We start from the raw sequence: 26,789 nt of genomic DNA, 5'->3' as shown, positions 1-26,789 counted from the left end.
GTATCTGGCAGGTGACTTTAACACCTAGTGCATTTCTGATGGAGATGGACAAAGCAGCAGGCTGACGCTGAGGTGCAGGCGTGCTGGAGCAAGCTTCCCATGCACTGCTGCAGAGCACGCGCTGGGACTCGAGCAAGGTTTCTGCAGTTTCTCTCACATCTTCGCAACACTGTTCAGAAAACAAGAGAAACTGCCCAAAAGAATGGGAAATCCACCCTGTGCAGGCCTCTTGGGCATCCTGAGCAACAAGCACACCCGGCTGCTTGAAACAGCCAGAGCTTGCCCTTAACCATGTCCTTAAATACTTAAATTAGGGCCAGAGATGGACATTCCAGTCACTAAGATATGGCGAAGGGATTACAGGCTTCTGGCAGCTGAAGCAGTGTTAGCGATCCTGACAGCCACCCTACCAGGGGGCGACTGCTGGCCCCCAAAGGCTGAACGGAGCTGAGGGTATGTGTTGCCAGCACTACGCACCACCCGGGCACCATCTTCCCATCCTACCCACTGGGATCTGGCACCAACCCCAGGCTGTTTTCCCCTGGCATAACTCCGAGGGGAGACACTGAGCTAAGAGTCTACTTTAGAGTACAGGTATTGGTAAACAACAGCGCGTTGCTACTTCACCTCTCTGCACTTATTTGAGCATGGAGTCCTATACAGGGAACAAACTGCTCATGCTGACAACCAACTCCAACATCTCTGCTTTCTCATCAACACCAATGTCAATACAAAGCATCAGAGGCTTGAAGTCTCTCTAAGCCCACACACCCCAACACTGATTAAGAGCGCAAAGGCAGGGAACATTACGGCTACTCTCATCCTCTGTGCAGATTTACACTGTGCACAACTGACAGAGAGGGCAGACCTTCCTTCTCAATACAGACAGGTGCTGGTCAACAGAAGCTTCAGAAAAATTGCTTGCCTGTACACAAGTTTAAGGGTTTTTTTACTGTAATATATATTTAAATATATATCTACATGTTTTGGAACAGGGAAGGGACATGAGATGGAGAAGCAGGGAAGACAGGTTCAAGAAGCAGAGTCATCTCTCCGCATCCAAGAAGCTGGTGGCACAAATAACAAGCCTGGCTAGAGCGATCTCCCATTTCAAGCACGGTTGGCTACCTGCTGGCTTCAGAAGAGCTGACTTGTTAGTGATATAAAATACAGCAACCATTTAAGATGCAGCAAGGCAAGGCTACAGGGCTGGGGTTTATGATCATGAATGATGCCAGAAGCTACACAGCTGTGTTAAAAACTGTGAAAAGGCTGTTAAATGGCAGGAGTAAGCCATGTGCTGCTCCTGCAAGGCCTTTTCCCTCCAACACCCCTCCATCATGCCGTTGGTGTGATGCATTTGTAAAGGTAGGGAGAGGGGGGGATTTGCCTAGGGGTGAAGCCTCGCAGGCTGGTCACAGAACATTAGGACAGACTGACAGGCTGACCTGGTCTCACAGATCCCATGTTCCTAGCCTGACACTGAGCTTCCATCAGCAAGCAGACATTCAGGTCCTTTGACAGAAGTTAATCCCCTTCTACCTTTCTAATCTGTAGGGGTGAAAGAAGCCCAGCAGAATGGAGCTGGAAAGCACAAACAGGGATGGAAACAACCAGTTTGCATACTGATCTTTGTATAATGACCCCCCCCACCCTCACAGCTCACTCTTCCCCAAATAAAGACACATTGTTCAATGGCATGTTGAAAAGACGTGCTCGTCATTCTTAATAAACAACTAGAGTAAGAATACATAAGAGAAACAGGGTGGTATCTTTATATGATACACAAGTGTATGTTACAAGAATTCCATCAGGCACAGGAGCCTCAAGGTTTAAGGCCTCAATGTTAGGCCAAAAAAAGAAGAGTGTGGTAAAGTTTGTACTTTTAACATCTAAAAATGTCACTTAAAGGTCTGAATAGAAATCGTTGTTTGTTTTTGTTTTGTTTTTTTGTTTTTTTTTTTGTATAAATCACAATTGCAGTTCACTCTCTCCTCTTCCTTCCAAGATAACAGCAAATTAACGTCCAAGCACAAGAAAAGAAGATGCCTGCCTCTCCTCCACTGGCCGAGCAGGTCCATCCATCATTCTGTGCCCTCTAGGCTGCACGTGCTCCAAGGAGACAGAGGCCCCAGCCATCCAGGCCAATCCTGTAGTTCATGTTTTCTACATCATAAAAAAAACCAGAGTCAACCAGCAGCTTTCCACAGCTCCCAGCTCGCAGGGGATATGCAGCCTCCAATGGGTCCAACAGTTTGGTGTGTTGGGTAGGATACACAATGGGTAGGTTTTCCTTTAGATTCTTTTAAAGAGAAGAAGCCTAAAAGGGCTTCATAACTACACCAATAAAAAACCAAAAACTTAGGCATCTCCTTTAGTGTAAAAGTCTGTACAATTTATCTTTGCTTGTCCCTCCCCCGTCACCCCACCCCACCCCTTCTGAGCCAAGAAGGATGCCTTAGTGCATGGTGCTGGCATCAGCCACGGCAAGAGCTTCCTGAATCTCTCGTATCACCAGGATCCGGGTGAGCATCTGCTCCATCTGCTCTCTGCTGATCGGCTGGATGGAATACCAGATAGGGCTGTTGGGGGCCACCACTGGCTCCGGTGTCAAGTAAAACGTGTCATTCCGGCCTTTCACACTCTGGGGGCTGCGTGAGGAAGATCAGAAATAACCAGACTAACAGAATATCCTGGAAGGGAGAGACCGCCACTGTCCTTACCCCAGACTTCACAAATCCTGACAGTGAACATCTGGCTGATGAGACATGAAGGTACGGTGTTACATCTTGGGGCAACAGCGGTCCCAAAGTTTTTAGGCCATGCCAAGGTTAAAAAGCCATGGTAACGACTACAAGAAAAAAGTCTGTATTTCACACCAGTACGTATAACACACACCTGGATTTAGGGGTCTTTTGGAATGAAGGAAGGATGGGGTATTTTCACATCCAGGCTAACTGCAGACCCATCTATGCAGAGGAATGTTTACATGAGTTATCAGAATCATCATGATTTAGAGGCGAGTCCTTTGACGCTCCCTCCGATCTCCATACCAAGTCCTCATTTTTGTTCAGAAGCTGATTTGAATAGGACCCTAATTTCACCTCAAGTAGTGGATGCTTCCAGATGCTCACAAAGTCACAGGCAGAACTGCGAGTTCATGCCAACGCAGCATACCTCCAGAGCGAGTATGAGATTAAGAGCAGCCAGTTCACAAATCAGGATTTGTGTCTCTTAAACACCACGGAAGTTCAACTTCTGTGCCATCAGAGTAAACCGCACCCTCTCACATCAACACCCCTCCCCATTAAGTAGAAACTGTGCCAGCAATAAAACACAGCCCTGAAAACTAGGCCAGCCACAAGATGCAGCTTAACAGTCGCAGAAGACCAGCAACTACACAGACGAACAAAAGCTCTCACCATTTGAAGAGGTAGAAGTCATACAGCTTTATCGGACACCTCAGGGGGTTCTCTGGATTCTCAGTCTGCTCTGCATACATGTCATCTGTAACTACAAACCAGCCCCCCCCAAGTCTGTCAGACACTGTATAAGTACAGTAAACCAAGCAGTGCCATACAGCCCCGGAGCTCTGAAGCACCTTGTCACCATGCAAAAGCTGGCAAGAGACATATGGCTGTTCCAGGGCAGAGGCACCTGGTTATAAAGGCCCAAAGCATTATATAGAGAGCCTGCTTTCTCCCAAGGCTACTGAAGATCACAACCCATCTATATCCTTCATTCCATTTCTCCTCTACCTGTGCCCAAAATGAGAAAAATCTCACTACTAAGACTGTAATGCCTCAGCTAAATCCCCAGTCTGTGCTTTTAAGAGGACAGATTGTACTTACATATGGATTCTATATGGGTTCACATGAGTCACGATAAGAGAAGCCCTCCCAAAGAAGTTTCTCCCTTTGTTCATAAGCACTCACACCCAAAAGCCCCTTTGCCCATAAAAAACCAAGAGTAACGATAAAATGATCATTAGCTCTTGATGAGTCCTATACGCCTCAGGTATGTCTCCAGGATTATTATTAGAAGGTGCTATGCTCTCTCACACAGAACACACAGAAAACCCATGCTGCTAGGCTGAAGGTAATTAATTGTCAGAGCCTTGGGTTCTTGTGGCCCTACCTGCAGACATCTCCAGGTTCATCCACTTCCTTCAAGCCCAGTAAGTAAGTATTCCCCAAAGAAAACTTCCAGACACTACCTTTCTGTCCTGTCTGGTGTATGCCAAGAGGCTTCAGATAGCGGATACTCGTGCTTTTATCCTTGGGATTAGAAGGGTTCTTCTTGGTCTGCCTCAACACCTTGGAGAAGGCCAGCTTCATGTGCTGGTCTACGGTTTTCAACAGGAAGTATCTGAGCAGCGAGAAGAGAACACAGGACATTGAGGCAAGTAAAGGATACAGTCACAACAGCGAGGTAGTTATCTTTACTCATCATGAGCCAGGTGACACTCAAACCAAGTTAAAGGCTGTTCCAGCAGCAAAGCATGCAACAGCCGCAAGTTCAGTTTCCCCTCTGCTAGCTCATTTCCTTGTTGTACTGCATCTTCTTTGCCTGACGGGGCTGCAACAGGGCTCTGTGTGCAACCATTTGAATTCACGACTTCACGCTAATCCAGTGCGGCAGTTTCCTACCAACCCCGTCAAGGCATTTGAAGTTCTTTTATTTCCCAAGATTCGCAAAGACCTAAGTACTTACTTTGTATTAAAAAACATCAGTGTAGTGAGCAAGGTGGAAGGGGAGTGAGCTCCTAGCTGCTTACACTCCCACAGCATCTCTTCTGTTACATGACTGGAGAGGACATAACCTGCAATAATCAGAAGTCAGCATCATGCCAGGAGACAGTCACAGCAGGAGCACAGGCAGCACTTTATACTCTGTAAGTATTGGAGAACATATAAATCTTAAGGGAAGGAGGAGGAGGAGATCCTCACTGATGTCAGGGTTCACTACTGTGCAGGAAGCTTTGTAAATAGCAGGTACAGTTAGGAAACACTCGAATACATACGTCAACAACCTCTAGTTGCGGAAAGTATGCTTCTGCAATACGCCTATACATCCCAGCCCAGAGAGAAATAAATATGCACTTAAACAGCTTTTAATTAATGGCTCGACTCCAATGCAGATGCTCCTAATCCAATAATATGTGAGAGCAGGCAGGCCAGTGTAACAAATCAGCTCTTGGCCCTGTGCGCAGCTTTAGTCAGCACACAGTGCCAAGTGATGTATTTGGACACATGAGTAATCCTTTGATTCTCAGATTTTTTTCTTTGTGTAGAAGAGAAATACTATACTCCAAATACACAGATAAACAGAAAAACAGACAGCAGTATGAACTCCGGGGCTTGTGGAATGACAAAGCACAGATCAAACAGCCAGAGTGAAAACAAAAGGATTCCAAAACTCAGGGTGCTACTTAGCCATCTAGCCTGTAACATCAGCTACTTTTCTGAACACAAGGAATAGCTTCTTCACTGACGTTTAACCAGATCAAAGGTAATGAAGTAATGAGAAACCAGGTTTCCGCGCTCTGAAAATGCAATTCTTAATCTAGTTCTCATACACAACTCTGTCAAAATCTGTCTCTTCTGGAAGTGCTTCCCCGACTCCTGTTCCCATCATCTAAACACAGGGCTGAGAAGAGCTGCATTTGATTGCAGCATTTGAGGCTCTAATCACGCATTGTTTCTTTCTTTTGCACCTAGTTGGTCCTGCAGACCATATCCATCTGGCTATATGGCAACATGACAGTGTCATATTATCTCCCAAAGTAATAATACCTATTAAAGGCAAGGTGTATTAGTACTTCAGATGAGGAAGCTTGATTCACATCAAGGATCAGCTGGCTTCCAAGTAAGCCAATCTTGTGACACTACAAAGTCCCAACAACCTGCCTTCTGATGGGTGATAGACTAATAAACCTCAACGACAGTCAGGGCTACAGCCTGACACGTGCAGTAGCCCCAGCATTCCCTGCAGACGCAACATTTCTCTCCCTGACCAGAATGAGCTCTCCTAATGACATTAAGTACTTTGAAAGGGTTTCTATTCAGACTACACTTATGTTGTTGTTCAAACATTCCAAACTATGGGAAGTTTTAGAGTTCTTAAATAGAAGTTCTTACCAAGAGGGGAAACACGGGGCTGTACGTCCTTGAGAACTTCATGCAGCCATTCGGTGAACCGAATATAATAGAGATCTGAGAAGATGTCATCTACTCGGCCATTTTCAAAGAGATACTGTAAGAGAGTCACAACACAGTCCAGTACAGCGGTAACAAGTATATTCCTCAGACCAGACCTTATCCTAAGAGACTACGTACCTGGTTAGTCAAGCATTTTACAGCATAGCACTGAGGACTAATACATTCTAGCAAGAAGAGTGAGGACCCTTGCACCAAGGCCAGTACAGAGTATGTAATCTCAGTTACTATCATGGGAATGCTTAAGACCATCTTAGAAAGGAAAGCTGGTTGGATTTCACCTTTTATTTCAGGTGCGTTCACTGTAAGTTATTTCACATGACCATCCTTTGGACGCTATTTCACGTTAAGGAGAGAGATGCTCAATTCTCCTATCAGAGTTTAGTTCTGTTCCTCAGCTCTTCCAGAAAGCATACTAATATTACCAGCTCAGACTTCCCACACGACACAAAGCTAAGTTCTTGCCTGTTAAAGCTTCAACTAGATCAAGTTTTGACACTGACAACTTCCTCAAACATCATTCAATCCTCCTCCCCCCACCAAAAAAACTAAAAGGATTTATTATGATACTGAACTCATTTATTAACAGTTCTTCAAAAACTTAACTCAGTAGGTGAAAGCATTGCTGTGCCCTAATGACATTTCGTCCGGTTTATTATTTTTTTAAAGCAAAGAGACTTTTTTCTTATGAAATTGTTGGGCAGCTTCATAAAAGAAGCCACAGTCTGCACTTTTGTAACAGAGAATCCTCCCTACACATGCTGTCAACATGCACAGCTCTGCTGCACATATCGCTGTCCTCCCCCTACCTTCTGAATGCACAGGAAGATATAGTAGAGCACATCTGGATCATAGGGTTCCCCATCACCATTTCGAGCTTCTCGTGTCATTAAGCATAGACCATAATTCAGCTCAGCCACAGCTGAAGAGATGAGATCTTCCTGGAACCTCAGCAGCTGACGCCCTGGAAAAACAAAACAAAGCCATATTATTTAAGCCATAAAGCCATACTATATCCCAATCTTTCAGGAACGATTTCCCACATCTCCAGCTTTACCTTTCTATCTAGCAGGCCTAGTACTACCTCATTCTCCCAGTACAATAAATAAAGCTGAAATAAATCAAGATCTTAGGCTGTCAGATCTACTAAAAGATAAACCGGCAAGAATCCGACAGGAAGACTCTCTGCCCTGCCAACTGCATAACTATTGCCTTCTTTTACCATGTCCAAAATGAAAAGCTGGCCTGCAGCAAAAGAAAACATCAGCTCTGTGACTGCTCTACCAGCTTGGCTGGCATCCACAGCCATTTTGTTTGTCCATGCACCACAGCCATATAGTGCCCTTTCCTACTGCCACCAGCCTTGGTGGCTCAAGTTGGCTCAGCACAGAGCTAATACCTCCCTTGGAACATGTCCTATGTCAGTGGGAATATGCAACAATTAGTACTGCAGAGTAAATCAAAGTTTAAATTTAAAAACAATCTCTCATTAAAGAAAGGTGTTTTCCAGAGCGGTAAACAGCTAACACTTTAGTCACTTCTAATCCTACTTGAAAGGAAAGAAAGGCCACGTTGTCATGACACATACTTCCAATAGGTGCTAGCCTATTTTGGGCTTCTTTTTCCAGCTCAGCATTCTTGGTCTGTGCCCAGCTTTTCCACACTTCAAGTCCTTCTTCTGGCTTCAGAGAGTTTGGAAGTAGAAGTTCAGGTGAAGTCTGTGGTTGTGGCTGTGGTTCAACTTCAGCAACCTGAACAGTTTGAGCCTATGAAAGAAAACATTTCATTTTACATATACACTTCGATGTGCAACAGCTCGACAGAAAACAAGTAATGCCGCAACACCTCTAGCCCCAGGATATCAGTCTTTTCCAACACTCCTCTCTAACAAGATATTAACCCAAGGAACACAACTTTTGCTGTCTAACCTGAATTGCTGCTCACGAAAGAGTATGTCTCTCCAAGAACACTTTTAGTTTGAACGGGTATATCAGTAACACCTTTAGCAAATCCACACGACTTGCCGTATGATGCATTTAGAAGTCCTACAGACCATCACAGGAGACCTAACAGCCAAAAGCCATTCTTGCTGCAATACCGTTAAGATGCTAGCCAGCACATTCAAAGGCAAGGATCTTCATAGGGCTAAACTCCTCTCAACAACAGACTTCTGGTCTCCCCACGAACACTGAAATAGATCACTATTGATCCTGAAGCCCTCTTTGCTCCAATGCATTTTTCTTGGCTTCAGCTAACTTGTCACTCTGAAACACCGCCAGGGTCCATCATCTCACAAGAAGAGGAAGGGGCCCAAGGCCCCCTGCAGACACAGCCTTGACACACAGCAGCTAGAGAGACCACCAGCCCCTAGCAGGGAAGAACTGCAAGGTGCCATCAGCTTTACTAACTGCTGCTGCTCCAAACATCGACTGTCCTGAGCAAGGTTCTGGGCATGATCACGTATTGTACGCTAGCAGCATCCCTCCCCACCCTTGCCCATCGAGGGCAGGCTCTCTTCGTTATTCAGTACGCCCTAGGCAGACAGAATGCTCTGTTCTTATCGTCAACAACTGGTAAGATTAATTCATTTGCAAGAGTATTAACCGACTAGAACACAAGCATCAAAACATTAATTCAGCTGCAATACAATGCTCTCAAACTACCAAATACTGCTAACGAAGACTAGCTACTATTCTGTGAAGAGCTACTGTATGACCTACTATAGACCTAAAGGGCCTCCAGACCCTTTGGAAATTTACTTCGCAGCAGGACGTTAAGTCACCAAGAATTAATACCTCAAACTGAAACTTATTTTACCAGCAACTGATGGCACCTATACAGAAAGAGCAGTGAGCCCTCCAGCTGCACTCACTCTGCATTCTTCACTACAGCTTCTCAATCCCATGCCACATAAAGTCTCATGGCTACCTCAATTAAGGAGATTAACTTGAAGCTTTACAGCCCTTAATCAAATTCTCACTGGCACCCTGAATGTTACAGAAGATAGCAACTGTTACATCCAAACAGTTTTGCTTCCTCCTTCTCAAGAGTCAGCCCAAAAAGCAAGGCTTTGTTATAATGAAGGAACTTTTCCTTTGATACTGCCAAGTGCCAACCATCAGTGGAAGTTGCTCCGACAGTGCTAGAGACTGTAATAAAAATGGCATAGAGACTTTAGTAATACCCGTACCTTACTTAGTGTAACAAAAAATACAGCTGAAGAGGCAAAGCCTGCAAGAGCCTCAGACTGGATCTTTCTGACTGCCTCTGGTTGGTTTTGGTTTTTTTTTTTTTTTTCTTTTTTTTTTTGCATCATCTCTTAATAACTCTTTGCTTATCAGCCCCTGCATTTTCCACAGCTACAGAGGGAGACCACGACTGAAAGGGGCCAGTTTTTATCAAGTCAGATGGCGACAAAGTTTAAGTTGTCAAGCAAGCCTCTGCCTCGAAGAGGACAGGAGTCCAAGGGTGAGCTGACACCTTGTCTCTGTAGGAGCTGGGATTGAGCCTCTGCTCTCCTCCGGAGCACTGCCCTGTTACTCTCCAGAAAGCAGAGAGCTTTCCAGAGCCAGACACCTCCATCAGCCCAACCTAAGGTGCAATCTTCCGCCCTGACCTCGCAGACACCTTGTCCGGTGTGAAGGCAGGCACACAGGCTGGAGTTAAATTCACTGAACTGGCAGTTGCTTCTTAACTGACTTACATTTTTCACAAACAGAGCAAAATAGCTGCAACTTGTCCGGGTCCCACAGCAGCACGATGCCAGAGGACAAGCAGGCAAAATCCTTCTCAGTCTCACAGTTGTGAGAGGGACAACCCCCAAGAGTCTGATGTTCACCTACAGTAGCTTTATTGCCCTCTTAAAGAAAGAATGCAACCCGTCCTTGAGGTAAAACAGCCCTCCTGGACCGGCCTCTGTATTTAGGGGCTTATGCAATACGCTGTACTCCAGAGAATTTGCATCAGAAAACTCTCTGATACCCAAGAATTGCAGACCACTGTGCTGTTAGTAGAAGATTTACAATTAACCATTAAAGAAATTATGAGGCTAATACCTTGGAAAGGATCCCAAGAATGTGGCTCATGCTCTTAAAAGACCCTTGAATAAATCTAAAAATCCTGTTTAGCAGAAAGGCAAAAAGTTTTATCAACTTAGTTTGTTCAAGCAGCTGAAAGCGATGATGTGATCTCTTAAGTACCATTACAGGGAGAATATGAGCTACAGAATGCTCTTTGAACATGAAGAAACAAAAAAACCAAAACACAACCAAACAAAACCTCATGCATTACAAAGACCCATAAGCTGTAGCTTAAAGCACAGCTTTATAAAAGAGGGCATCCATCACCTGCAAGTTATTTAGAGATGCAGGGAACCCTTTTCAGTGAAGACCTCGGTGGGCTATAGCCCACACTCAAACTCAGAAACAATCAGACATGACTACATGAAAGTAATCCTCCTTGTCTCAGTGCTTACTGATGAAGTAGAGGGCACATATGCCTTTATAAAGCCAACAGTGTTATTTATAAACTGGAAAGAATTTATAACAACATTTATGCTAGCAGACTTGGATATTTTTGCCCTCATTCCATTGAGCAAAAACAGGCTCTGACAGATCAATCACTTTTCATTTTCTGGTAATAAAAGATAAATTACATCCATTTGCACATATAAGATAGGCCGTTAGTAGCCCTAGTTACTTAAGTTTTAAAACCCAATTCAAAATAATCTATGGCTTAAAGTTAGCAAAAGCCTTTAAAAAAAAAAACCAAAACCACAGCAACAAATTTGGCTGCCACATTTGCCAAGCACTATGAAGAGGTGCCTACTTGCCACTGCTCGTTACTGTGCTCTTGCACTAGGCATTTACCAGAAGCAGGACCTGGCGTTAGAGAGGTAACCTGATCCATGAAGTTTGCTCACAGCTAGACAGATTTCGACACTTTCCCTGGGCTCTGGATCTGCTGCATAACAAAAAGTAACTGATAACCAGGTTACTACTATATTTGTGCACCTTACTTTGCTGCAATCATCCCTGCCTGTCCACTGCAAGTCCTGGAACAGCTCAGGAGAAGGCTGCAGACCTTGGAATACCTGCCATGAAGAAGCTAGCAATGAGCACGTATCTATTAATTTATATTACGAAGATGAAGACTGCACTTTCTTTTGGAAAGTTTTGAATCTTTTAATTACGTACCAACATCAACACATTGCAGCGCTACACCTATCAGGAGTCAAATGCCCTACCTCACACCCAGGCTACTGGGACAGACACATCTCTGCTTCCTAGATACCAGCTGTCTGCTGAAATCCTCCTCCTCCTCAACATTTGCAAGTTGTTAATCACAGACTGAGACGCAGTTTTAACTTACTGAGCAAGTGACTTGTAGCTGCTGCTGCTGCTGCCCCTGCTCCTGGGGTGTGGGCTGCTGCTGTTGCTGCTGCGGGTCCCATATGTGCACCGTCTGTGCTGTATTCTGGTACGTCCCTGCCACAGCCTGCACTGCCACTGGAATGTGGATGTTGCCATTCATAAACTGCGCCGGAAAGAGCGAATTAGCAAGAGTCTGCACCACTTCCTCGTGAGAGTTCTTCACTACCGAAGTACTTCCCACCATCTTATCCTTGTCATCTTCCAGCTTCACGGTAGCCAGTGTCGTTGGCGAGCCACTGACATGGACGGCATTGTAGGCCTCCTGAGGGATGGCGATGTGGGTTATGTTCTGCTGCTGAAGGTCACCACGTGGCTGAGCAGAGTAAACGGGGATGGTCCAAGTCTCTCCAGTGGGGCTAGTAATGGTCCCAGTGGCACTGTACAGGTGGGCACTGTCCACTGTTAACAAGTCTGGCCTTAAAGAGACATAACTTTGCTGCTGGCCCTGAGGAATGGCCAGCACTGTGGCAACTGGCTGCCCTGAAATAGCATACGATACAGTAATAGGCATATCCACTTTACGTTTCTTCACCGGCTGAAGGACACTAGCAGTGCTGATCCGCCGCTCTCCCTCTCGTGGAGAGCCTTGTTGAGAAGGTGGAGGTGACAGTGCCCCAACTGTTTGGATCTGTATCTGCTGACCACCAGTAATGGCCTGTCCTGCCACAAGCTGGGCCTGGATCTGCTGGTGTTGTATGTGTTCCTCCTGTATCTCCGCAGCTTGGATCTGCTGGGCAGTCTGCACATGCTGCACTTGGATCTGAGCTGCCTGCAGCTGAGATGGGCTGGGGCTCTGAAGAGATTGACTCTGTATTGTCTGGGATGCCTGCTGCTGCGCCTGGCCTTGGATCTGCACTTGGACCTGTATTGGTTGCTCCAAAGCCTGATGAACAGTGAGCTGCGGAGAGAGCTGTTGGGCAGAGACCTGCTGCGGTGATTGCTGGACCTGGACCTGCAATGACACCAATTCAGCAGTTAATGGTCAGCAAGTGTCAGCGATTCAACAGGGGGACCACCAACAGAGATGATCCATCACTGGAGGTGTACGCTCCAGGTCTTTTTGCTCAGTTTTATGATTCCATATACTAATCCATTAGTAAAGATCTCAGGAAAATGAAACCAAGTTACCCTAGAAGTGCCTGGTTGACAAGACCAATACCGTAGATGATGTATTTGCTTAGCATTGCACATGACTACACTTCTCAGCACAGACAGAACATCACGTGAGCTGCATCTCCATCCCCAAAGCTCTGTGGGCTCAAGCCAACAGACTGCATCCTTGGAAGCCAAAAGGGTCTTCAGAGCTATCTGCATAGGCCTTGCAATAGCAAGACTTTAAGGTCACACACAGTACAATTCTGATAACATCTTGCTACAAAATGCAGGAGCTTTCCTCATTCTTACTGTGCTCTAAAGATTGTTTTACTGCTTTCAACCCCAGTCCCCCAAATGGCTGCAGGATCATCTGCCAGTGACAGGCAGTAAGAAATATGGGTAAGTTGAAACCAGCACTTGGCTCTTTCCACATAAAGAACAGAAATATTATTTTGAAACCAACCGCTAACAGTAACACTACACAAGCAGGTGTCAACACAGAAAGTTGCCAGTTCAACCTGAATCTTTGTCATGTGCTGAGGGGCAACACTGCAGCATTTGTTTTTTTAAACTTCAGAAGTATTTCTTTGGCAGTGATAACTAAAACCTTTTAATTCTTTTTTCTTTATTTACTTATTCCATTTATTGTCCAAATTTTTCAGTTTTATTTTCTAGCTCATGTGCTTACACAATACTGAATAACATGGACAAAATATGTTAAGACTTGGATTCAAACACAGTTCCTTTTATTTTAAGGAAAAAAATAAGAAATAAATCACACCCTCTCACATCAACGCTCGTTTGACCAAGGCCTGTCACACTATCTAGCAGCAGTCCAGGAGCAGACTTAAAGCTAGGAATCAGAGGTAGCCCCCAACACAAAGTTCAGGTCTCAGCAACTTCATGTTCCAGACCTCGAACCCAACCCAGCTGGCATCTTCGCTCCCAGGGCACCAAGTGAGGTCTGCACTCCTCATCCAGACACTTCACCACTTTGTCCCGCACATTTACGCAGCCACTTTGTTGCATTTGCCTTGTCCTAGAAGTGATATCCCAGGTTCCCATGATCATCTGCTCCTCCAGGCGTCCTTAACACTATACCTTAAGGGAGGGAATTAATTCCTCAACCTTTCCTTTCAAATCCAATGGAGAGATATAGAGCTTTGTTAGTGGCACCTACGAGGTCCATATGAAGTTTGGAGCCAACGCAGATTTATTCAGCTGCAAAACTACGATTTCCTACTCATTATGTTCTCTCACCCTTTTCTACCGCACTTTCTTGAGTCAGTCAAGCTAATGTAGCATTTGCACAGAGATGCCACGCTCGACAGACAGACAATACCAAAAAGAACTACCAGGTAGGTCTGCATTGCGCAGATGCACGAAATCTCACTTCCCAACATCACCTTTAAGAAGTCTTTAAAAACGTTAAGGATTCATTTGCAGTCAGTTAAGAGTTGCTAAGGAAAAAAGTGGGGTAGCAAAATGCACTGCTTGCAGACCAGTTTTATAAGCCACCTCCTGTTAAGAACTAATTCTATTTCCAGGAAGAATAGGGAATTTTACAGATTCCTGCTAGGAGCTATATGCAGTGTACTGTAATCCAGATGACGTGGACCTTCTATAATAATTTCCTGCACGGTAACAAGAAACATATGACCTTGTGTCACCATGACAGTTTAAAAAGCTGCATCAATGAGTGATTTGATCAGGCAGTTAATTGAAAAAATATTAAGTCACCTATTGGACACTTCTTTAGTTCTGTTTGATACTCTTATCATACTGTCCTACAGCATGAGTATGGCCTTGGCCCAAGCACAGATCCCAGTTAAGAATTCAGTTTAAGAAAGCCAGTTTCAATTACACCTCTAATGCAAATATTCTCCCAAATACCCAACTTTAAAAACCACTAATTTAGCCCTTAGTATTGATTTAAGTCCTTGTTCAAAAGACTATTTGTAAGGCAAAGGTCCAAGACTGGGCAAACTAAAATACATTATTGCACTATTATATTTTCAGTTTCACACAAGAAACATTTGCTTTACCTGCTGGGACTCAAAATCATGTCACAGAAAGAAGTAAACGTGTCATTTATCCTGTACTTCTGCACTGTGTTTTCAGAATCTGCACATGTTGACCAAGAACACCCTAAAAGTACCCCCACCTTCTATCAATACAAAATTTTACATTACAGTTTGTGTTACTGCTGTAACATACACAAGACTATATTTTTTCTTTTTTTTCTAGCAGGTAATGGAATAGGTTTAAGCAAGAGGTACTGTCAGCAAAAAAGGCATGGTCTAAGAACAGACCTGACAAGACAGCATTTTCTTCCTCCCGCTTTTATAGACTATTTCAGTTGGAAGGGACCTACAATGATCATCTAGTTCAACAGTCTGACCACTTCAGGGCTGACCATAAGCTAAAGCGTATTATTAAGCGCATTCTCCAAATGCCTCTTAAACACTGACCGGCTTGGGGCATCAACCACCTCTCTAGGAAGCTTGGGTATTTGTTGTTAAATAAATGCTTCCTAATGTCCAGTCTAAACCTCCCCGCACAGCTTCGAACCATTAACCATTTTAGAGCCTACTGTGTCTCAAAGTCACGGGCAACTTCCATCACTTTCAGCAGATGAACAATCATGACCTGAGGCCCTACAATACTCCCCCCGGACTAAATCCTACCCCCTATACAACTAGCATGTCTTGCTACTGCTTTAGAGTTCACACAGTGGTGTTGTTAACACCCCAAAAAAAAAAAAAATAAAAAAAATGAGTCCAGACCCGAACAAGATGAAGTAGTCAGACTGCAGAACCACTAAAAGTTCTCCATGCTGCAAACTGCAGACATCACGCTTCTGACTGGAGACTGCTCCTATTTAAAAGAATACTGGAGCTCTAGCTACCACACATTATGCATCCCTCGTGAATTACACATCCATTTTTAACAACCGTATTTTGCAGTAGATCCCTCCCTATTTTCAAGTAGGTTGTACCCAGGAGTGCTACAAGCATTCATTCCAGATTTACCGACTCCAACCCAGTCTGAGACCAGAGCTTCCTACATTGACCTCATTGTCTAACTTGCTATCTGAGAAAAAAAAAAAAGGACAAAGAATTACACTAAACATCATCAGAGGCTGTCTTTTTAAAGGACTCTGCACAAAGAGGAATGCTTTAAATTCACAGGCCAAGACCAACAGGGAAGACTTAAAGTCTTCACCTTATGCTGAAGATTAAAGCGAGAACATGTTATGCTGGGAATTCCTGGGTTATACTGGTGCAAGAGAGGAACATGCCAACTTACCAGTACTGAAAAACCGTTTATTGCCAGAAGTTTGGATCTAACAGCATGAAAAGAATCACTTCCCAGCAGGCTACCATCACACAAAGAAATGCCTTTTTACCATAAAATAGCGAGAAGTTGGACCAAGTACTAGCTGACTGGAGAATCAAAAGCATTGCAAGTCAGCCCTGTATCATAACAGGAGGGCAGAATTCAATTTTTAAGATTCCCCTAAAAGAAATCTTCTGTCACAATAAGCTCAAAAATATATTCTGAGCACACAAAAAGAGAAAATAAGTAACTCCACAAGCATGAGAACAGCTGAAGCCTCGTTTCCAGAAGTTTTTTTTCCTCATGGCTGACAAACTCCAACAAACTTTCATGTAGCACTCATAACGCGGCTGCCCTGTGTAGATTCTCTGTCCAATGAGAAATCAGACTGCAGAACTGCAGTTCTGAAACAATTAAGTGGAAAGAATTCCCAAGCAAATAAAATCTCATCTGTCGACTGACTGGATTTTCTACTATTTCCTAAAACATAACTCCAAATGTGCACACATACCAACTCTTGCCTGCATGGATTTTCTGATACCTAGCTTGCCCTAGAGCACCTGACAGGCTCTCAAATGCCTCTTTTCACAAACACATCTTGGTTTCAGACACTGTGTTTACACTAGCAAGTAGTAGGATACACCAAGAGCAGACCTTCAAAGCAGGACTGAAGACCTACTAACACATCCACACCAAAAGTTTCAGAAGACCATTTCAAACTTAGGCCTAGTCTTGCCCACTAGCCAAGCTAGACAAACACCTAAAACCAACAAGATTGCATCTTACAGCTTAGTTTCATCTGAAGGGAATCTCAAATGACAAAATGACAGTGGCAAACCTGCTGTGGAAAGTATGCTCCAAATCCCCCCTAGAAGTAATGTACGTGCACCTCAAACTTCCACACCTGAGCAAGCCAAAAGAAGTCAAGCACTTGGTCAAAAAGTTAGTGAGCGCAGGAGAAGAGCAATCTCCTAATTATTTTTTACCCCAATTTAAGGGAAGAAGGCTTAAAATACACTCCTCGCAATAATCATCCTAAGCTAAAGCTACTCCAGCATTAAAAACTAACACTGTAATAAAGAGTTCCTTCTAATGTTACGCCAGAAAGCATACACACAAGTACAAAACAGACCTGAAGTATACAGAGCAGGTGAAAAGACTGATCGCTGAAGTAGCAGGAAATGTTGGAACTTGTTATTCAACTACTTTACAGGAAGTCCTTTGCTATCTATCTAAGTAAACAAGGTCTACGGGGAGTGTACAAGTCAGCTTTTCAGAACAACTGCCAGACAGATTCTCACTGCAGGTTTTTCCTCTGCTCATTCATCAACATCAGAGACAGAATTCCATGGGCCAAATTAGGCCTTGTGTGTGTTTGAACAGTTACAGTACCAAGATTACATTGTCAAGCTGTACTCTGGGGCAGGATTTAGGCCTAAGACGGTTAAAACATGTGGACCAGGGAAAACAAAACAGCTTACGTCTCAAAGAGGAACTTCCATACACAAGAAGCTGCTACCTTGAAAACACGACTCTTGACTATAGCCATTCTTTGAAGTGGTGCACTCAGCCCTAGCAAATCACAATTAATACTAGCTGCTACGCTAAGATCTTATTTGGATGCTTCTTAAAGGTAAATGAATAGGAGCCCTACCTTCAGGCTAAACTTCAGAACCAAGACTGAGGCAGGGGGAAGCTGCATCCATCAGAAGTGAAGGAAAGATGCATTTTATGCAGAGCCAGAGATAAGATTTTCTTCTGAGCTACTTAAAGGCATCTTTCCCCACCTTGTGTCATTAATAATGCCCAGCTTCGTATAACAGTCTGAAGTCACAGAATAGACTGGAAGAAGACTGAAAATGCTGAACAGTAAACATACACAGAACTGAGCAATTAGAAAGGCACAAGCCTTAACTGAAAGGCATTTACACAGGCATTTAACCATTCCCTATACAGCTCTGGGATATTGCTCACCTGTAGCACCCTCCCCTCAAGCTCTGTCCAAAAAGCTCTTGCCACCTAGCCATCAGACTCTGTCTTAATAAAAAGTTGAAACTGAGGATCTTCCCCACATGCACTTTATGTATCCTAAGCAAAGATACTTTCTGTCCTCTGATATTATTTCAGTTAAATCATCTTGCGGAAGAGGAAAAGGCTCAAGAGGTGCGCTGACCTCTGCAGAAATAGCATATTCAGTAAGCAAGCCAGCGCTAACACCTCTTCTCGCTGGCATTATCAATTCAATGGCCTTAATGCACCAGACCAGCTAGCAACAGTTTCACCAAACACAGGGCCAATAAAACTTGACTGGAGAAAACACAGCCCCTTCCAGATGCTCCCTGATGCAGCACAGGGTACGACAACTGGATATACTCAACTCTTCCTTAAGATCGTTCATGCCATCGCTGTGATACTGAGCATGGAAGGAGCTCCAAGACACTTGTACTGTAGCACTGACTAGTACATAACTCAACAGTTGCATCCACTCAGCCTTTAAAATAAACATTTGGCAATAGGTTGTTAAATCTTTTAGGCAAGAAACCCCTAAGGTGGCAACTTCTTCAAACAGGAAATTTATTTTGCTAGGATAAATAAAAGCAGCAAGCAGTCACGCACTGTCTTTGGTTGTTCACAGCAAGTAAAAACCTAGGATGAAACCTGAGCACCGTCTGTCTATCTTTATGATCATAAGGTTGTCATCAGCACTTGCAACCATGAGGTCATCTGACTGGTCATATTATTAGTCACCTTCAGCACCATTGTCATACTGCCAGACATAAGTGTAGCCATTCAAAGGGTCTTCCACTGATTTGCAATTGGATTAGCAAGAACTAAACAGATTATCAAGTCAAGTACTGGGATGACATAAGTTTGATCAAAAGCTAAGAGGCTTCAGTGGATGACCAAAATTTCTCATAATAGAACACAAGCAGTATTTTAGCAAAGCAAGCCAGCTGGATCGGGTGCACTGCTCTAGCAGAACACTGTCAACCCCAGAGTCACAACAAAATCCAGCTTTGTTCAGGCACCATGCTCTGCTACGGCTGCCACAGTGACAGTGTTGAGACAGGTGAACGCTAAATCACGGGTTTAACATAAATCGTGCGTTGATAAGAAATCTTGAAAGGCAGAAAAACTCTTGCAAAGGGATAAAGACATTCCTCTCCGCCCTATTCCTTGCAAAAAAACCTTTGAGATAATTCAAATACACATGAATCCAGTTGCACTGCTAATGCACAAGAGCTGCAGCTGTATCTACTACCACATGTGACACCTAGGTGTTCCAGGGGTTTGTAACATCCTAAAGTGAGCAGCAGGGTAGGCAGCACAAACAGTAATTATGATCTGTACTGAAAGATGTGAAACCAGATATTTCAAAGTAGAGTCACATCAAAAACAAGGGGGAAGAGAGCAGACAACATTCTTTAGGAAAGCTGCTGAAATCTTGACTTTCATCAGATATTTTTCACATTCAGGGTGCAGACCATTCAGTTTAAAAACAGGAACAGGTCTCTGGCAGCAACTCTATGGTTATTTTCAAGAAGGTCAGGAGATTATTTTTCTCTGGAGCATATGATATATGACCTCCCTCTCTATCTCTGTTACTAGAAGACTTGCAAGGGTCAAGCCTGGACTTTGACTAGTTCTGAAAGGAGGCAGCAGCAGGAAAAAATAGAAAGGGGAGTGGGGGGGAAGAAGAGATTCCTTCTGACTTCTAGAATTGGTTTGGGGGGCCTTCCATATCTCCAAGGCTGAAGCACCCAAAAAAGCTGACCCCCCTAGTTCTTCTACTGAAAAATCAAGCATCTCCCAAAAAAATGAATTAGCTGGCAGAACCAAAAGCACCCTTAATCAGTTTTAATAGACTCACGCGGAGATCCAAGTCATGTCTCTGAGACTAGAGGCTTTTATTCTTCCAAAGCCTTTCTGACACAAGTTACTGTAGGGCAACAGGTTACAGAAGTACCAGTTAAGCATTCATTTACTCAATAGAGAGAGTAACTGGAGACGCGTTTCCCAGTGAAAGAGGCAAGTTTGTTTTTGCTGTAGGATAAAAGCATGCAAGTGAGCTGTTAGCACAAGTCTACTGCACTGCAGCAAGTTCATGCTACCTTATCTCCAGTCACTTGTGTCTCCATACCCTCATTTGTTGCAAAATAAGGGAGCTCACAACTTTACATTCATGCTACAGAAGGCAGAAAGATTCTTATCCGAAGTGTATCAGAATTACAGCTATAGACAGAGTTCAGCTGTTTGGAGACATATCATAAGAAAAACTTAGCAAATGCCCTGCCATCTATAAACTCTTCAAATCACAAAATGTGTTTGAGGACCAAAGCAGTTATCCTAAGTTATATGTTTGGGGGGTTTTTCCCCCTCTGGTGCTGGATTTGCTCATTTAATACTTAATAAAAGTTACTGTAATACCTATTAAAAAAAAAAAAAAAGAGAAGACTCCTTCCACTGTGCAAAGGGATAATGTACCTTGACATAAATGTATCTTTTAGAGTTCCTTTCCTGAAAGGTACCTTCCCCTGGTTTATATCATAAATTGACTCCCGTGCATTTCCCCTGACTTCAAAGCCAGTTCAAGAACTACAACTTTTGGAATGCTCAAGCAAAATCATTTGAAGAGAATTGATTTCATTAAAAAAAAAAACCAAACCCTGAAGGCTACCCTGAACAAACAGATAAAGCAAGACCAGCAGAGGGGGGTGGTATTTATAGCAGCTTCACACAAGAGTGCAAGGCGTCCGGGAGCTGTGCACATGCCAGAACTGTCAACCATTTCTCCAATAGGTTACAGCACTACATTGCTATGTATGCTACTCCTCCTACAGCAGGGCTCAATGAAGGCACAGTCAAGAGAGAAATTTACTACCAAATTCCTTAAATGAAAGGGAAATAGTGCTGTTCTATATAAAGTTAATTGGCCCTGCTTCTTAAGTGCTTGCCTGTGGTTTCAGGTTAGACAGTAGCTGGCTCTGAACACCACTCCGTGGGTTAGCAATTCATATATACATTTAGAGATGATTTAAGACGCTTACCTGGACTTGCTGGGGTTGCTGAACCTGTATCTGCTGCTCTGGCTGAGTTTGCTGCTGGACACTGGTTGTCACAGGACAAGCAAGTTCAAGCAAAGACCCAGCCACCTCTGTGCTGTCTGTGTAAATGCAGTTGCCACCCTGCTGATACACCATGGTGGTGGTGGCTGTCTGCTGAAACTCCTGCAGAGCTTCCGGCCCCTTGGAAGCAAGGGAGTCCAGAAACTCCTTCATCCTGTGCTGGGGGATCGATCGTGCCTTCACACGGATGTATTCTTCAAAGGAAATGGTGTTCTCCAGAGAATTATTCATATTGCAAGGTCCTTAGGGTTCCTTAAGGAAAGAGAAAGTTAAAGTCTTAACTACAGCTCTCCTTTGGTGCCAGGATATTCCCAATTCCAGTAACTAATTTCTCAGATCGAGTACCATATGAAAACTAGCAAACATGCACAGCCAGATGCCCGAGACAGATGCTTTGGTTTTACGAGGCATCTTGTGCTACTACACATTTCTGAGATTAACCCTTAGCAGCTCAGGGAAGTCTGAACAATAACCAGGTGTAACTGTGGTACTATTCAAAGAGCTCACTGCCATGTAAAGTCTTGTAGTATTGTACTTCACCCAGACCAGGCGAGTCCCGTAACAGATGAAATCAAGTCACACATTTCATTTGTTTGCAGCATGCAGTATTAGTGAGAGAAGCTTAGAAATCAATATCTGTGGCCCTGCTTTGCAGCCACAGAGGTGGGAGAACCGAGCAATATGTTTTATCAGGCCATGCAGTTCTATTCTAGGCAGCTAATGGGAAGCACAACGGAAGAGGATCAGATGCAGCATTCAGCCCACCGCTATTAGGACTAGGACAGCCTTATTGATTTGAGCATAGCAAGCAAAAGGAGAGTGCTGGAATCAAGAGATTCCCCAAACAGGGCACTATACACATGGAGAAGCAGAGCTCTGGAAATTACAAAGGCAACAGCAGCATCAGTTACTGATATCCTTTTAATATAGGAAGAGGTTAACATGAAACATTCCATGTATGAAGATGAGAGAAAAAGAAATCAGATGATCAGGGAGGAAGTGAGAGCAAGGGAAAAAAAAACAAACCAACAAAAAAGATTACTCCACCTGAGAACATTAGACAGCTCTAGGGTATACTCTGACAGCATTCTTCTCTTATTGACTTATCTTGTTTAAACCCACAAATTGTTCTGCAGCGAGTATACTGGTTGTTTCTAAGGCACTAATTAGTCTTCATAAAGTATAAATAGATTTGAGCTACAACGCTACTAGATACTGAGATGGTCGTGAAAAAGATGTGAAACAGCACAAGATTAGGACTAGAAGTGACAATTCAGTACCACTACATCAAGCTGCAGAAAGGCAGAATAAGGGACCAACATCAGTATATGTACATTATGACTGCAGTTCTGAAGAGAGCAGGTACAAAAAGTAGAACCACGTTTATCATTTTACTGTGATTTAATGAAGTGGAACCAAGACAAAAGTAAGTGGTTGAACATAAGACTGCAACAGCCTGTGCGAAAACAGGAGCTAGTTCTAGTCCCTCAGCAGCACCCAAGCATATTCCACAAGTCCAACTCCAATTCCCACCAAAATCAGTGGGAGCTAGAGCAAATTCTAACAACTCTTTACTGTTACATGACAGCAGTCTAAACACACAGAAGTTTTTGTTTACACGGAGGAGGTTCATGGCTAGGGCATTGGACAGGCTCACAAGAGAAAGAATGAATATCAAAGGTAAGGGGAATACACATGAGGCAACCTGTGCTGTATCTACAGTTTCTGGAGTTATTAAGCAACATTTGCTGCTGTATGAGATTACTATAGAAAATATTCCTAAACCACGCATCAATGCTTAGTGAAAAGCAGCAGCTAATGGTGTTCACTTAGTAAACACAACTACTCTGTAAAAATCAGCATACAGAAGGTCCCATAGAACTCAGAGCTGGAGAGAAACATAATTCTCCTGCCTTTCAGAGATTCTGATCTGACACATTTTAAAGCCAGCTTTGCATGATAGAACCATAGGACTATTCACTTAGCTGCTGAGTGAGGTTTCCTGCAGAAGCCACACAAGCACAAACTAAGTACCCCTGCAAGCTCAACCCTCGCCTTTCCCCACCGAAGGGGTGGCAGTACTGATACTCTACACCTCCACAGGATGCATTGTCAACCCTTTCCCAGGTGACCGTACATCCAAGCTGGAACCAATGGAGGACAACCTTGTTAGCGCATCCTCATTGACCCAGGAGCTACACCAGGCACACTCAAATGCATCTTCCATCTAATCATAAGATGCTCCATTACATACCTGGAAGCTGGAAAACAGATTCTGAGCCATTAACTTGTCCTGATTTTCTACTTGGATCTCGCAAATATTTGACTTCAGTACTACAGCGAGGCTTTCAGAAGAGCACAGTCATTTTGCATGTCCGCTTTGAGGTGTGCTAGTGGACACAGCTTTGAGAGGGAAGACTCTTCTGAGGAATAAGCCTCAAGGATGCTATGCTTGACATCATGCCAGACATGAACACAACGCGTGCTCTTTGAGATTATTTGCTCTTTGACAGTTAGCTGCTGCTGAATAGGACGGACTCACCTCTCAGCAAAGGTTCTGCCTTCTTCCTTGCTCCTGCATTGGTTCTTATTACGTTGGAACAGCTCAGGGAATAGTTATTCACCTTCTGTTAATCTTGTTAAGTGAGACAGTGGGGAGGTCAGCAGGGGCACTGTTTTCAACAGCAGCTATCCATTAGCCCTCGCTTTTACTTTTGGAACGTCAACTGTTCTGTCAACAGCTGCTCACAGGTACATCGTGCTCCTGTGCAGCAGAGACCAGAAGCCACCAGAAACCCAGATGCATAAGCAGTAGGCACAAAGATCAAAGAGAGGTCCACCACCAAATCATCACCTACCTCTTCCAACCACCAGCAAACGGAATAAACACGGCATTAATTTCTTAGATACAAGTCCTTGGCCCTACTAGGCTGCTTCATCTTAATTGGTTCTTTTTAGCATCAAAATCAAGAGCCTACTACGCCAGCCTTCCCCTGCTAGCAAATATTCCTCTGTCACAAGCTGTCTGAAGGAATCTTTTTCTCTCTCTTCTAGCATGCAAAAGTCTTCCTTTACATTTGCTTGAAGTTACTACACTGAGAGCCACTGACTTCTAAACCAGTGAAATCCTCATCTGAGCCACTGCAGCACTTGATGGCCCAACCACAGACCAGAACCTCTGCAACATGTGGTATTTGTTCCTGCTCCGGAACAGCAGCAGGGTCTTCCTTTGGCTTTCCCTACAGCTCTGCAACTCTGACAATCAGAAAGGAGCTAAAGACACCTCAGGTGACAGTGCGGCCTGAACCAAGTTTCTCCCAGAGTTGAACCTGTCAGTTTGAAGGCTGCTTTAGGGTAATTTAACAAAAGCATTGAACTCATAAAAAACGCACTTTAAAAAACCCTCTACAGCAGTAGAGGTACCAGGTCTAGATGAAGAGTCAAGAAAGTAATGCTGTACTCCCAGAAATGTTATTTATTAAAACTAAACCCACCTGCATTTGTGACAGAAAACCTCTTTAAGGCTCAAGTGTATGTTCAACGGGCTTTTGTAGGGCAACATACACAGTTTGCCGCTGCAGTTGCCACTGCTACCGTTAGTTATTAAGACATACTAATTTACACATTCCATTTATCCCATAGACACTCATTAGAAACAGCAAACACCCATCCTCACTAGATCTCGGCAGCATGTTTTTAATACTGTATTTTAAAATAAAAAAGAGCATCCGGGCAATAAGCTTTTTGCAATAAAGGGAGGTAATTCCTCCCTGTTCATCAAGACTGCATTTTTTCCCAGAAAATAGGTTGAAGAAACTCTTTGAAGATCATGAGCACATACGGTTAGTTCATAAAACTTAGACTGAGGTTACTGAAAACACACACACAACTTGCAGCATGTGGACAATCTGGACTCACCAGTCACCATGTTGCATGTATTTCTGCTGCTCTTGTCCTGAGCTCTTAGACTTGTAACGTTCTGGAGAAGACAGAACAAAGAAGCCCTTTCCATCCCCAGTTCCTCTTTCTTTATTAAAGCCATTTTATTTTTAAAATGTATTCCATTAAGAAAAAAAAAACAACACAAAAACAAAAGCAAAATCGGGAAAGAAAGATGCGATCATCCACGCAGCTTAGCGGTTCTTACTGAAGGATTGTGAGATGCCCAATTCCTAACCATTGTATCCCTGCGTTACTGGGAAGGAGTGTGCGAGCACATCTGTCACAGGGTGCAGAGCACCGTGCGGTGACAGGCGCAGCCGGTGACACCGGAGTTACTGGAAGACAGAACTTAGAACAAGGCAGCAGCAGTGACCGTATCCAGAGGTCCCCCCCCCGCTCCCTCCCCTCCCGCAGGTGCTCCCGACAGAGCCGCCGCTGCCCGGAGGCCCGGGAACGGCTCAGACTGCCCCACCACCCCACCGGGACGAAGCGAAGCTCCATATTTAGCCCCTGAGATCATCGCCCGCCCGCTCCGGCGGTGAACGCGGGGCTTCCTCCCGCCGGCCGCTGCCCGGGCCGCTCCCCGCCGCCTTTGTTCCCCGGCAGGGCGCCCGGGCCGGCGGGAGGCGCTGACGCCCCCCCGCCGCGGCAGGAGCCATGTTGGGGGCTCCGCCGGGGACGGCGGCCGCCGAGGGCCGCGACCAGGCCGCGCCTTCCGGCGCGCGCTGCCGCCACCCGTGGCGGGGGGGGGGGGGGGGGGGGGGGGGCGGGGACGCGCCCGGTGCGGGGAAGCGGGGATATAGGGGGGGGTGGGGGGCGCGCACCGGCAGGCCTCGCGCGCCCCCGCGGGCGGGGCCGCCCCCTCCCCCGCCGCCGGGCCCGCGCCGCCCCCGGAACCACCGCCGCCGCCGCCTCCCCCCTGCGCCCGACGGCAGGCCCCGCCCGGCCCCGCCGCCGCCTCCCGCGCACACCCCGTCCCTCCTCCCCGGCCCGGCGGCCCCGCGGCGCGCCCCGGCCCCCGCCTCACCCCGGTCCTGCTGCCGCCGTCGCCTCGCGCCGCCGCCGCCGCCTCGGCCCCCGAGTCTTTTCCCCTCACAGCTCCCTGGGCGCCATCTTACATTCAACCCCCCGCAGCCAATCAGCGCGCGGGCCCGGCCTCGCGAGAGCTCGGCCCCCAAGTCCCGCGAGAGCTCGGCGCCCGGCCCCGCCCCGCGCCTTAAAGGGGCCGCGCCCCGGCGGGGAGGGGGCGGGCGCGGCCGCCGGGGGGCGCCCTCTGCAGGGGGGCGACACACACGACATACGCGTGGGCCTGTGGTTTCGCGGGGCCCAGACACGCGTGGGGCGAGGTCACCCACGGGAGCGGGGACAGCCCCCGGCGGCGGCCGTGGGGCTCGGGAGCCAGCGGCACGCGTGGCCGTGGGGCGCCGCCCGCTAAGGGGGTCCCACGCAGCCGCCCCGCGTCAGGCGGGGGCGGCCCGTCCGCCACCCCCACGCAGCAGCCCGGGCCGAGGCCCCGAGCCGCCCCACGGGTGGGCGAGATCCTCGCGCAGGGGGTTCCACGCTGAGGGCGCCGTGGCCTCCGCGGCCGGTACCGGCGTGGGCCGCACCCTGCCCCCGCCCCCGGGCGGGACCGCGGG

General features: G+C 45.6%; 1 protein-coding gene across 6 annotated transcripts; it reads right to left on the bottom strand.

Annotated features, from left to right (window-relative positions):
• Nucleotides 1–1,698: 1,698 nt before the first annotated feature.
• On the bottom strand, nucleotides 1,699–26,316 carry QRICH1 (glutamine rich 1). 6 transcript variants are annotated; one of them, XM_074603233.1, is made up of 12 exons: nucleotides 26,180–26,316; nucleotides 25,129–25,189; nucleotides 21,133–21,462; nucleotides 11,589–12,602; nucleotides 7,807–7,984; nucleotides 7,028–7,182; nucleotides 6,141–6,255; nucleotides 4,714–4,822; nucleotides 4,217–4,368; nucleotides 3,423–3,513; nucleotides 2,458–2,651; nucleotides 1,935–2,166 (listed from the first exon to the last, which is right to left on the bottom strand). In XM_074603233.1, exons 3-11 carry the CDS (start codon nucleotides 21,439–21,441, stop codon nucleotides 2,459–2,461), a joined length of 2,316 nt encoding a protein of 771 aa, XP_074459334.1. In that variant the 5' UTR covers nucleotides 21,442–21,462; nucleotides 25,129–25,189; nucleotides 26,180–26,316; the 3' UTR covers nucleotides 1,935–2,166; nucleotide 2,458. The 6 variants fall into 6 exon arrangements, with proteins under 6 accessions (XP_074459330.1, XP_074459333.1, XP_074459331.1 ...); XM_074603229.1 differs by having other exon boundaries at nucleotides 1,699–2,651; XM_074603232.1 differs by lacking the exon at nucleotides 26,180–26,316 and adding an exon at nucleotides 25,358–25,683 and having other exon boundaries at nucleotides 1,699–2,651.
• Nucleotides 26,317–26,789: the final 473 nt, after the last annotated feature.

The sequence above is a fragment of the Larus michahellis genome, chromosome 10, assembly GCF_964199755.1.
Source record: "Larus michahellis chromosome 10, bLarMic1.1, whole genome shotgun sequence".
In the NCBI taxonomy this organism is placed as follows: domain Eukaryota; kingdom Metazoa; phylum Chordata; class Aves; order Charadriiformes; family Laridae; genus Larus; species Larus michahellis.
The sequence above is the reverse complement of the archived record's forward strand: the minus strand, read 5'-3'. Positions and strand labels throughout refer to the sequence as shown.

Excerpts from the sequence above, each read along its gene's own strand:
- QRICH1 (XM_074603229.1), bottom strand. The coding sequence starts at position 21,441 with ATGAATAATTCTCTGGAGAACACCATTTCCTTTGAAGAATACATCCGT. Across the intron at positions 7,183-7,806 it reads TAGGCTAGCACCTATTGGAA|GGCGTCAGCTGCTGAGGTTC; the intron begins GTATGTGTCATG and ends TTGTTTTTCCAG. Across the intron at positions 6,256-7,027 it reads TCTTCCTGTGCATTCAGAAG|TATCTCTTTGAAAATGGCCG; the intron begins GTAGGGGGAGGA and ends ACTCTCTTACAG.